The sequence below is a fragment of the Miniopterus schreibersii genome (assembly GCF_964146895.1).
Source record: "Miniopterus schreibersii genome assembly, chromosome: 11".
Taxonomy (NCBI): Eukaryota; Metazoa; Chordata; class Mammalia; order Chiroptera; family Miniopteridae; genus Miniopterus; species Miniopterus schreibersii.
In genome coordinates this window covers 1,394,587-1,406,596 of record NC_138111.1, presented here as the reverse complement: position 1 = coordinate 1,406,596, position 12,010 = coordinate 1,394,587, and the positions used below count along the sequence as shown (strand labels likewise).

The 12,010-nt window shown below is 61.2% G+C and overlaps 2 protein-coding genes across 2 annotated transcripts; one reads left to right on the top strand and one right to left on the bottom strand.

Moving 5' to 3' along the window:
* The first annotated feature begins 834 nt into the window (after positions 1-834).
* Positions 835-8,573, top strand: LOC308564131 (putative methyltransferase C9orf114). Its single transcript, XM_081151876.1, has 12 exons — positions 835-922; positions 1,649-1,694; positions 1,987-2,115; positions 3,532-3,691; positions 3,870-3,959; positions 4,075-4,124; positions 4,256-4,386; positions 5,820-5,892; positions 5,987-6,085; positions 6,544-6,646; positions 6,818-6,965; positions 7,800-8,573. Exons 1-12 carry the CDS (start codon positions 887-889, stop codon positions 7,866-7,868), a joined length of 1,134 nt encoding a protein of 377 aa, XP_081008002.1. The 5' UTR covers positions 835-886; the 3' UTR covers positions 7,869-8,573.
* ENDOG (endonuclease G) lies at positions 7,951-11,024 on the bottom strand. Its single transcript, XM_081151886.1, has 3 exons — positions 10,437-11,024; positions 9,479-9,588; positions 7,951-8,304 (listed from the first exon to the last, which is right to left on the bottom strand). Exons 1-3 carry the CDS (start codon positions 10,926-10,928, stop codon positions 8,022-8,024), a joined length of 885 nt encoding a protein of 294 aa, XP_081008012.1. The 5' UTR covers positions 10,929-11,024; the 3' UTR covers positions 7,951-8,021.
* Positions 11,025-12,010: the final 986 nt, after the last annotated feature.

Genomic DNA, 12,010 nt, shown 5'->3' with positions numbered 1-12,010 from the left:
GGAGCACAGGATTTTTAGGGCAATGGAACTATTCTCTGTGGTACTGTGTTAGTACCACATTATGCATTTGTCAAAACCCATAGAATGTACAACAGACAGAGTGAACCCCAATGTAAACAATGAACTTTAGTTAATAATAATGCATCGATATTGGTTCATCAACGAACAAATATACAGACTAAGGCAAGATGTTAGCAACAGGGGGACAGAGGTTAATGGGAACTCGGTACTATCTGCTCAGTTCTTGGGAATCCTAAATCTAGTCTAAAAAATAAAGTCTAGCCTGACCAGGTGTGGCTCAGCGGTTGAGCATCGATCTAGGATCCAGGAGGTCCCGGTTGGATTTGGGGCCAGGGCACAGGCCCGGGTTGCAGGCTGGGTCCCCGGGGCAGGGGCGTGTAGGAGGCAGCCGATCAACGACTCTCATCATTGATGTTTCTCTCTCTCCCTCTCCCTTCCTCGCTCTGAAATCAATAAAGATATCTTTAAAAATAAATGAATAAATAATGAAATCTATTGATGAAAAGAGAGTAAATGAAGGAGTCTGTAAAAGAACCGGGTTAAATGATCTCCAAGGCCATGTTCAGCTCTGAATCGCGGTCCAGTTCTGGGCCTCAGGTTCCGCACCTATAAAACCGAGTGGAGGTCTGAGCGCGCGCTCGACCGCGGCCGGAGGGCGGCTCGAGTCGCCGGAGGGTCCCGGACAGGACGCGACGCTGCCCACCCGGCCACTCGGGCCGGCGGAGCGCAGCCCGACCCCGCGCTCGGGAGCTTCCGGGCGCTAGGCCACGCCCCCGGGCCGCCGCCTCTCCGATTGGACGCCTCGGAGGGGGTGTGACCGGAAGGGGTGGTCTGATTGGCAGGACGCGGTCGACAGCGTGCTGCGATGGCGGAGCGCGGGAGGAAGCGGCCCTGCGGCCCGGTAGGCGGCGGACGGGAGCCGGGCTCCCGGGGTAGGACGGGTGGGGGCGTGAGGACGAGCCGCGTGGGGCCACGGCGGGGCCGGGCTGTGCCCGCCGCTCCCTCGTGTCGCTGACCGAGGCCGGAAGCCGAGGCGACGCGCGGGGTGCCGCGGCACCCCCCGGTGAGCAGCGGGGGTGGGGCCGCGCCCGGGCCTCCCGCGGCTCCGCTGCCGGGTGGCAGCCCGAGCCCTTGGCGCGCCTCTGCTGACTCCCGACCCGTGCCCTCGCCAGTGGGAACGCATGAGCACGGTTTAACATTTCTATTTATCGGCTGATTGATTTTATAAAGAGAGAGAGACATCGGTTTGCCACTTACTTGTGCGTTATTGGTTGATTCCTGTGTGTGCCCCGACCTGGGATCGAGCCCGCAGCCTCGGTGTGTGGGGAAGATTCCTGGGATCGAGCCCGCAGCCTCGGTGTGTGGGGAAGATTCCTGGGATCGAGCCCGCAGCCTCGGTGTGCTGGGAAGATGCTCCAACCGGCTGAGCCGCCCGAGGCCGGGCCCCTCGCTCAGCTTCCTGTATGCCAGGCCTGGTGCCAGGCGTCGGGGACAGCAGCGGGTCCCTGCCCCCCTGGCGCCGCCTGGGGCAGCAGTGTGGGTGGGTGTCCATTCCCAGCTGCCAGTGGCACCCCCTCCCAAGAGTGACCGTTCAGCCTCACTCCTGTACCTCCTCCCATTCCTCCAGGGTGAACACGGCCAGAGGGTGGAGTGGCGAAAATGGAAGCAGCAGAGTAAGTAAGGGCTGGGGGCGCGGGTGAGCGTCGCCGACCCTTCCCCAGGCCTCTCCGCCATGCACAGCTAAACTCTGGGGAAAGCCACCAGGCTTGTCCCCTGTGGGAGGACGGGGTCAGGGGCCCCGGGAGGCTCCTCTGGCTGCTCACCCAGCACCACTGAGCACCCAGGCTGGCCTGTGCTGAGTGGGCACCCTGACCCCGCTGGAAGGTCGTCACCCACAGACAGCTCCGAGGCCCTCTCCCTCCACGGCCCTCTCAGCTCCGCCTATGGGGATGTCTCCTTGTCCAGAGAAAGAGGAGAAGAAGAAGTGGAAGGATCTTAAGCTGATGAAGAAATTGGAACGGCAGCGGGTGCAGGAGGAACAGACCAAGTGCCAGCAGGAGGAGGAGGAGGCAGCCGCACAGAGGGAGGACCGGGGTGAGAGACGGGGCCCTGGGCAGGGCAGAGAATGTCGAATCTGGAAGGGACCTTAGAGACCAGCGGGTCCAGACATCTTTTCCCGATGGAGAAACTGAGGCCCAGAGAATGGCAGAGGCCCGGAAAACTGAGTCCTAACCTCTTACTTAGGTAGATTTCAAGCCTATGCATGGTAAGCGTCACATATCATAGCTTTATGCCTCCAGGATCTCATCATCGTGATAGTTATTTTTAATTTTTAAAGATTTTTTAAAAATTGAGTTTAGAGAGAGGAAGGGAGAGGAAGAGAGAGAAACATCAATTCGTTGCCTCCCATATGTACCCCGACTGGGGATGGAACCCATAACCTGGGTATGTGCCCCGAACCCCCCACATTTTGGTGCATGGGACAATGCTCCAACCGAGTCAGCTGGCAAGGGCTATTTTTAAATTTTTTATTGAGCACTTTCTGTGTGCCTTGATTGTATTTTTTATATAATTGGTTTCATTTCATAATAAGAGTGCCCTTTTTTCCTCTTTAAATAATCTGTGCTCAAAACAACACGCCTCCCCCACCAACAATACAAAAAACTATAAAGCAGGAAGGAGGAAGGCAGCGGACCCTGCCGTCTTTCAGGTGTGATGTTACACATCTGAAGATGTTCTACATGGAGACGCAGTTTTAGAAAAGTGAGACCACTTTGTCCACATGCTTCTGGGCCTGGTTTTTCTCACTTCACATTGTGTCCTTGATGTCCTTCCACGTCAGTACGTGTGGATCTACCCCAGCAAACTGCCTTTTCTTCAGCTAGGCCTGAAGCTCTGGAGGGTCAGGGGCCCTTTCATGCCCTATAAGCCCAGTGGCTACCAGTGATGGTGGTGGCAGCGGGGACAGCAGCTGAGCACGCCAGCTGTTGCAGACACCAGAGAAGCCCTTGATGGGTGTTATCTCCAGTGGCTCCTTTTGGATGACTCAGAGGGAGTGTTGTGGTCCCTCTGGAGCCAGACGGCCTGAACCCATATCTCAGCTGTCCTGCCTTTTGTGTGACCTTGGGCCACATATTTGACCTTTGAAGGGCATTGTAGTTTCCTGGGGTTATGGGAGACGTGGGCGCACATAAAAGGCACTAATAATAGGTAATAGCTCGTTATTACCCCATCCTACAGCTGGAGCGCTGGGACAGTAAGGGGTGGAGCGAGGAGGTGAACAGCCATTGCCTCTGACTGCTCCCTGGCCTCGCCCGGTGATCTGCCCTGCTCGTGGTTGCCTTAGGGAACAGAGTCCATTTTCCTCTTGGGGAGATTGGGGCCTGGAGAGGGGAGTTGGATCTATTTTGCTAATCTCAAAATTCCTCCCAGTGGGCTCTGGGACAGGAAGGAGGGGAGAGCATAGTCCTGGCCACTTGGACTGACCATGAACACCCCTCCTCTGCCCAGGACGGCCCTACACCCTGAGCGTGGCCTTGCCTGGCTCCATTCTTGACAACGCCCAGTCGCCCGAGCTTCGCACCTACCTGGCCGGCCAGATTGCCAGAGCCTGTACCATCTTCTGTGTGGATGAGATTGTGGTGTTCGACGAAGAGGGCCAAGATGCCAAGTGAGGGGCCATCCTACGGAGTACCGGGGCTCAGGGAGAAGGGAGGGCCTGCCAGGATTGGCTTGGGCTGGACCCCTGCCTGAAATGCCTCCACTGTCACCGATGGGTAGAGTTGCAAAGCAGGGCGCAGCAGAGGTCAGGTTGGGTGGACGAGCTCTTGAGCGCTGTGTTTCTCCAGGACCGTGGAGGGGGAATTCAGGGGAGTCGGCAAGAAGGGGCAGGCGTGTGTGCAGCTGGCCCGGATCCTGCAGTACCTGGAATGCCCACAGTAAGGGGGAGAAGGGCAGGCTTCCTGAGCATGGGGGAGGGGAGGGGAGGTGGAGGTACAGGTCAGGCAGAGGTAGCCTCCCTGGGAGCTTCCTGAGATCGGTGTCCTTTACTAGGTACCTAAGAAAGGCATTCTTTCCCAAGCACCAGGATCTACAGTTTGCAGGTAAGGCTTGGGGGTAGGGGGCCTGTGTCTGGTGGCAAGTAGCAGGTCTGTGGCAGAGCAGGACCTTGGACCAGGGTTCCCTGCCCCACCCCATGTGTTTTTCACCTCCTCTGACCCCGCCTCGTCCACAGGGCTCCTGAACCCCCTGGACAGCCCTCACCACATGCGGCAGGACGAGGAGACGGAGTTCCGAGAGGGCGTCGTGGTGGACCGGCCCACCCGGCCCGGCCAGGGCTCCTTTGTGAACTGTGGCATGAAGAAGGTAGGAACTGGAGTGTGGATGAGGCCACACAGGCCGGGTGTACCCCGGCGATGGGCAGGTGAGGGGGTGAGTGGGCAGCCCGGGACCCAGGCATCTCTGCCCACCAGTCCCCCATTGATGCTGGTTTGGACCAGAGAAGTGTTTAAGTCGGGGCTCAGTAGGTAAAGCCTGGAGCAAATTTACTGGTTGGTTTTGTTTTGTTTTTTAATTTTTAAAATATATATCTTTATTGATTTCAAAAAGAGGAAGGGAAAGGAAGAGAGAGATGGCAACATCAATGGTGAGAGTCACTGATCGGCTGCTTCCTGCACGCCCCCCATGGGGATCGAGCCCCGCAACCCGGGCATGTGCCGTGACCGGGAATCGGACCGAGATCTGCATCCTAGGTGGATGCTCAGCCGCTGAGTCATGTCGGCTGGGCTGGTTGTTTTTTTAAAGCAAATCAACAGATAATGGTCCTTGTGCTTTTAAAAACAAAACCCTGCAAAGACAAGTTCAAAGTCACTCTGGGACTGCTCCAGTGTGATGCAGGCCATGCTGGGGATTGGAGCCGTCCTTTGCCACCTATTTACTCTCAAGTGTCCTAGAGTCAGAGGCAGAGACATGTAAATGTGTGGGGTGCCCTCCCCTCAACAGAGCAGATCAGAACTAACTGGTTAAAAGCAGACCAGGAGGACCCAGGAAGGGATGAGTGAGAAAAGCATAAGAGCCCCCAGAAGCGAAAGACAGCGCCCTGTCCCGACTCAGCATCGGGTCGGAACATTCGTGCTCATTCATCCCGGCTCCCGCACACCCAGCCCTGTGCCGCGTAACAGTAGCTGTTGTTCCGGGATGTTTTCTGTTTGACAGAGGAAACTGAAGCTCAGAGAGGTTAAGTGACCCACACAAACTCCTATGACTAATAAGTAGCGCAGCCACCAAAATGTAGAAAACATCTCCACGAATATTTACCTCCTACTCTGCCAGGCCCAGAGCGTGCGTTTTTTTTATGTTAATCTTCACCTGAGGATATTTTTTCCCATTTTGAGAGAGAGTGGGAGGGAGGGGGGAGGAGGGAGAGTGACAGAACCATCGATGTGAGAGAGACACATCGGTTGGTTGCCTCCCACCCACGCCCCAACCAGGCTGGGGATGAACCTGCAACCCAGATACCTGCCCTTGACCAGGAATCAAACCCATGACCCTTTGGTGCTCGGGACACTAACCACTGAGCACACTGGCCAGGCCCAGAGCATTCATTTCCCACCAGTGTCTCGTGGTAGTCATTTTGCAGGAATGGTGCCTTGTAAGCTGATCTGGCCCAGGTGTGGGGGCAAAGGTCGGCCTGGACCCCTTAAGGCCCTTGCTGGCCACACAGATTCGCCGGCGACTGGGAGAGCGGTGACCCCTGCTGGTCCCGTGGGGAACCGCACCCATTTCTGGCTTCTCCCCAGGAGGTGAAGATTGACAAGAACTTGGAACCTGGACTTCGGGTGACCGTGCAACTGAGCCAGAAGCAGCTCCCAGGTACCTGAGAGCTTCCAGCCCGAGGGTCAGAGCCTCCTCCTTCCACCTCTTTGTCCCCTCACCCGTCTTCACAGCCTCTGTGCTTCCCCTCCAGAAAGCAAGACCTACCGTGGGAAAGTCGTGTCATCTCAGGACCCTCGCACCAAAGCCGGTCTCTACTGGGGCTACACGGTCCGGCTGGCCTCTTGCCTGAGTAAGGACAGAGCTTCCTTTTATGAATCTCCTTCCTCTCTCTGTGGCGGGCCCCAGGGAGCCGTGCTTGCTGTGTGTCCTTGGGCAACTGGCTTTCCTGCTCTGGGCCTTGGTCTTCGAGTGCTCTGCCTGGACGCCGTTAAAGGCTCCAGAGGAAAAGTGCCATGACCGTTTACTGATGTCACTGTGGGTTGGAAATGGGGGCAAAGGACCATAGTCGTCAGAGGTGCAGAGCTGCTCTCAAAGCTCCTTCTTGCCCACTTCTGCTTGGCTTCCAATCTGGCCCAGGTGTGGCTTCTCCCTGATGGTCCCTGACTTCCCAGGGACAGCGGAGGGCCTGGGTGGCTCCCTTACCTGAGTCCCCTTCTCCACACCCAGCCCACCCAGTATTCACAGTCACAGCCAAGCAGCTGTGGCTTGAGGACAGCAGGGCCCCTGCTGAGCTGATCTTGCCCCCAGGTGCTGTGTTTGCTGAGGCTCCCTTCCCAGACGGGTATGACCTGACTATCGGGACATCAGAGCGAGGCTCAGATGTGGCCTCTGCCCAGCTGCCCGGCTTCAGGTGGGTACAACCTGGGGCAGGGCGGCGGCGGAGGAATGGAGCAGAGGACGGACCAGTCTGCTGGGGGCAAAACTACAGACTGGGCCCCTGCTGTGTATGGGGCTGGAGCTGTGGGGGCTGCTTGCAGTGCAGCCTTGATGAGCCGTCAGTGATCCCCTACTGTGGTGCCAGGCACGCGCTCGTGGTGTTCGGGGGCCTCCAAGGGCTGGAAGCCGGAGTGAGTGCTGACCCCAACCTGGAGGTCACGGAACCCAGTGTCCTCTTCGACCTCTACGTGAACACCTGCCCCAGCCAGGGCAGCCGCACCATCCGCACAGAGGTGAGCCTGCCCACCTCCCGCGTCCAGCCCCGGGCTGTCCAGAGGGGTTGCAACTCCCCCTGTGGCCTCCCCTGCCTGAGGCTGCCCTCAGCCAGCCTTCCCTGGAGATGATCTCCTCCCCACTGCAGACCTGCAGGGACAGGGTACGAGTGAGCTGGGGGCAAGACCCCTGGGTGCTGGTGCCCGGCCAGCTGCTCCCAAGCTGGGGGGCCCAGGAGACCCCACCCACCCCTGCTCTGGGCCTCCACTTCCTTCACTGATGCTCAGCCTCCCACGTCCTCCAGAGTGACCAGGGCAGCCCTCTGCAGGGGCAGGATGCCACCAGCTGAGAGCCTTGGTCCTGGGCGTCCTGGAACCTGTGGACTAGTTGCTGGGGGATGCTCCATTTCTCCTTCAGTCTCAAAGGTGGTGCCTAACAAGTGGCCTGCCTCAGTCTACCTGTCCCCAAGAGCCCTGCTGGGGACAGGTGCAGGGAGCCTGCCAGCCGCACCCTCCCAATAGAAACCCGGCTCTCACTCTTCCAGTACCTGTACCAAAGACTGAGAGCTGCTTATCACTGACCCTGACGCTAGGAGGCAGGTAGCTGCATGATCATCCCCATTTTACAGAGGGACAGACTGAGGAACAAGGAGGGAAACCCTTCCATGGCAGGGCTTGCAGCCAGCCAGCAGCAGGTCAGCAGAGTGACACTGGGCTGTCCTTACCCTCAGGGCCCTGCTGAAGCCAGTGGAGCCCAAGGGACTGGGTCCTGGGCAGTCAGGCACTAAAGACAGGATGGGAGCCGGGGCCCCTGCCAGCCTCGCGGGCCCCAGCCCATCGCTGCCTCTCTTCCAGGAGGCCATCCTCATCTCCCTGGCTGCCCTGCAGCGTGGCCTTGCCCAGGCAGGCGCCCGGCCCAGCTGAGGCTTCCGTCAGGCACAAGAGAAAGAAGCAGCAGTGGTGAGGCCAGAGGTTCCTGGGGGTCACCGAGGACGGACACAGCCAAGACTTTCTCCAAAAATAACCACCTTTAATGCAACCCAGCCCCACACCCTCAGTCTGGCCGGGCTGCCGCCCTCACTTGCTGCCCGCAGTGATGGCCTTGAGGCTGCCCGCCCTCGCCAGGATGTTCGGCACAAAGAGCAGCCCCGAGGCCCGCTCGATGCTCTCGATGGGCACCAGGAAGCGCTCCAGCGGAATTGCCTCGTCCACGGGTGCGTTGGGCATCACATAGGAGCGGAGTTCGATCTGCCCGCCTGCTGCCTCCAGGATCAGAACCTTGAAGAAGTGGGTGGGCACTGCCACGTGGTTCTTGCCGATCACCTGGTACTTCACGTAGGACTTCCCATCGGCCTCCGTCCTGTGGGCAAACCCAGGCACACGTGGCCTTTCAGGGCTCCCAGGGAGCCTGGTTAGACTCAAGGCTGCCGCCTCCAGGAAGTATTCCTTGACCTGACGCCTACGTTGTATCGAGCAGCAGGAACACCCCCTTGTGAAGCTCCTGTGCCCTCCGTGGCTCCCCCAGCAGGCTCACCCTTATCCTGCTGTCCTGCTGGCCTCATGCCCCAACACTGGGTCAGGCAGAGTGAGTGGTAACAATAAACGCTGCTGGGAGAGGCCAGCCTTCTCTACGTCTCTGTTCATCTGTGTAGACACCTGACTGCCTGTCCTCCCTGGGGATGGCGAACACCAGTAGGCCAGGGTGTGACAGCTGGGTTCCCAGCACAGGGCTGGGTGCACGGCACGTGCCCAGAACACTGCCCTGTGGGCCACCTGGGCTAACCCTCAGCAGAGTCCACCCCACTAAGCAGGCCTTTGGAGGCACTGGCTCTTTAAAGCTGATCGGTGCCTCGGCAGCCCATGCTGAGTCCTCATGGTGACCTCACTGTCCCACTCTGTCGCCTAGACAACCACAAGGGAGGTGATGGGTATTCTCCCCATTTCCTGGGAGAGGATGTTGAGGTCCTTTGCCTGTGGCACCAGAGACTAGGTGACAGGGCCTGGGTCCCATCCCAGCCTGTGGGCCCAGAGCCAGCTGCTTCACCACAGCCTGTGGCATCGCTCAACCAGTCTTCCGTGGGCCAGAAAAATCACTGCACATGCCCAGAGGACACTCAGTCCCTTCTCCCTGGGAGGCAGGGCTGCAGAGGGACAACACGTCAAGTCTCGGTGCGGAAGGGTTGCTCCCAACAGGAGACACTGAAGATGAGAGCCTCACACAAGGGTTTCTGCCTGGGCAGAACTCAGGGGTGGGTGGTTGGGTGGGTGTGGCAAGAGGTGATGTAGGAGAGCAACAAGGGGGTGCAGGGACTGGTGCCCATGGGCAGAGGAGATGTGGTCTAGGCGGGTACCCTGAAGGTCTCTGGCTGTAGAAGTGAATTCAGGAGCCTGAGGCTGGGAATGGACAGGCCTGCTAAGAAGCCAGATGACCAGTGACCTGACAGTGTTGACCCAGAGCCTGAGACAAGCCTGGATAAGGTAAGTGGGAGACCCTGGTGACCCCAGCCTCCCCCCCCCGCCCATTCTAGCCTTACTTGGGCAGGAAGAGCGGCCCTGTGCAGACATAGACGTTTTGGTAGGTGCGGGTCAGACTCCGGCTGTACTTCTCCAGGTTGTTCCAGGCATTCTGGTTGAGGTGGGGCACCTGGTGGGAGAGGGGGCTCAGAGACTGGGCAACCCTAAGGGGCGGGCACTGGCACCAAGCCCAGCGATTCCAGCAGGGTGGAGGGGACAGGCCTGCAGAGGAAACTGATTTGAGGAATGAAAGTCACTCCTTTAGGCCACCTGGCCATGAGGGTGGGGCCCGGGCAGAGCTCAGTGGGTGCTAGCGGCCCCTACCTGGAATGGAAGGACTGGCATCCCAGAGCTCAAAGCCCTTTCTCAGCTCCAAGAGCCGCCCTTAAGGAAAGGGGACATCTCCCCCTTCCAGAGCAACAGGCCCGCTCCCAGTCTCTCCCTGGCCCCCGTGCAGGGCCAGCGGGGACGTCGTGGACCTGCTCCAACTCCACCTGCTCCAGTCCTCAGGACTGTCTAGTCCCATGGGGAGGGCGCTGTGCCGCTGGGAGAGCCCGGCCAGGTCGGGCTCAGGCCCCAGGGGTTCACCAAGGCCCCCCACCCGCCTTCACCCAGCGGGCGCCAGGCCCTCGTGGGAACAGGACGGGCAGGAGGGCAGCGTGCCCGGGGCGCACAGTGACCGCGGCTAATGGCTGGCTGCCAGCAGGTGCCTTTCCCGTTCCTCCCGTCGCTGCCTCCGCGAGCCCCGGTTCCCCACCACAGCCAACACTCGCCCAGGGCCCGGGGCGCGCTCAGCTTCCATAGGCGCCGAGCCCGCGGACCCCGCGCCGCCCAAGGAGGAAGCGGCGAGCCCGACGCCCCCCAGTTTACAGGCGAGGCGAGGAGGCCGGGGCCCCGGGGCGCGCGGGGGCGGTTCCTGCAGCGCGGGGCGAGCACGCCCCCCAGCGCCCGCGGCCTCCCGCCCGCGGGGGGCGCTACCTGCGGCGCCACGTTGCTCAGGTAGAAGGTGTCGTCCATGGCCCTCTGGCTCCAGCGGTGGTTGGCGGCGGCCGCCAGGTGGCCGCGGTCGAAGCCGCTGCCGCGGTAGTCGGCGTTGGTGGCGCGGTGGTAGGCGTGCACCGACTCGTCCTCGCGGAAGTCGCACGCGCGCCGGTCGCCGTCGCCGCGCAGCCGCTCGGGCCGCAGCTGCTCCACCACCCAGAGCGCGCCGCGCGTGCGCGGGTCGTAGCAGAGCACGTAGGACTCGCGGCTCTTGAGCTGCGCCAGCCCGGGCAGCCCGTACTTGGCCAGCTCGCCGGGCGCCGCGGGCACGACGGGCAGCTCGGCCGCCGCCGCCACGGGCAGCACCGGCAGCCGGCCCAGCAGCCCCGGCGCCGGCCGCTCACCCGCCCGCTGCCGCCGCCAGCCTTCGGCGGCCGCGCCCAGGCCGGCGCCCAGCGCCAGGGTCAGGCCGGCCCGCAGCGCCCGCATGGCCGGAGCGCGCCCGCAGCGCCGCGACCTCGGGCGTCCGAGCGGCTAGGCTCTCGGAGGGGCGGCGCCCCCTGCAGGGCCCTCCGCGGGGCGGGGCGGGGGCGCGAGCGGGCGCAAGGCCCGTCCCTTCCAACCGCAGAGGTCCGGGGGCTTAGGGCTCCCGCGGACGGGGTCGGGTCGGGCCGCGAGCGCACGTCCCGGTGCCCTTGCCTTGCCCTTTAAGGGGCGGGCCTGAGGGGCGCGGCACCGGCGCTTTGGCTCGTGATTGGCCGCCGCCCGGGCCGGCCCCGCCTCCTTAGGGACTCCGCCCAGCGCCTGCTCTGCGCCTGCGCCGGGATGGCCGGCGCGTGGCCGCGGCGCTCGGGTCGCTGCCCCTTCAGTCGGGAGGGGCCCGTGGGGCAGAGCGCGCGCGGCCGCGAGTCCGTCCTCCCGCGGCCGCCCCGGACGCCGGCGGCTCTGAGGCCGGGGGCGAGCGGGACGCCGGCGCCCCCGGGGTGGAGGCCGGGCGGCCCCGGGCGGGGGCTCTCCGCGCAGCGGGCGCCGAGCCCACGGCCGCGGGCCCTGCCGAGGGCGTCGCCGTGAACAGTCCGGTAGAGACCGACGCCCGGCGCTGTCGGCGGCGGACAGACTCGCGTGCAGCCCGTGAAGATCGCGGCCCGAGGGCCCTGGCTCACCGCGCGTGTCCAGGCGACGGCTGCGCATCCCCGGGATTCCGGGCACGAAGCGAGGTGTTCGCAAAGGCCCGCGCGGGGCGGAGCAGGGGAGCAGGGGCCGCCTGCCCTGGACCCTAAAGTGCACAGCGACTGGGTGTGTGTAAGGTTTCCCGAGTTGTCCAGCTGCAAGTTCACTTGAGCAGCAGACCTGACAAGTATCCGAGGTCAGAACCCTACTTGCATTTTTAAAAAGTTACCGTGTTAATAAAAGTATTCATTTGAACATCAAAAAAAATTATGTAACAAAAATTACATCTGCAAAGAAAGGGCTAACATATGGGCAGTGATTTCCTCCGGATTCCGGGGTATGAATGACTTATTTACATGTTTTTGAATTTTCATAGTTTTTCAATCTAAAAAATAACTTGC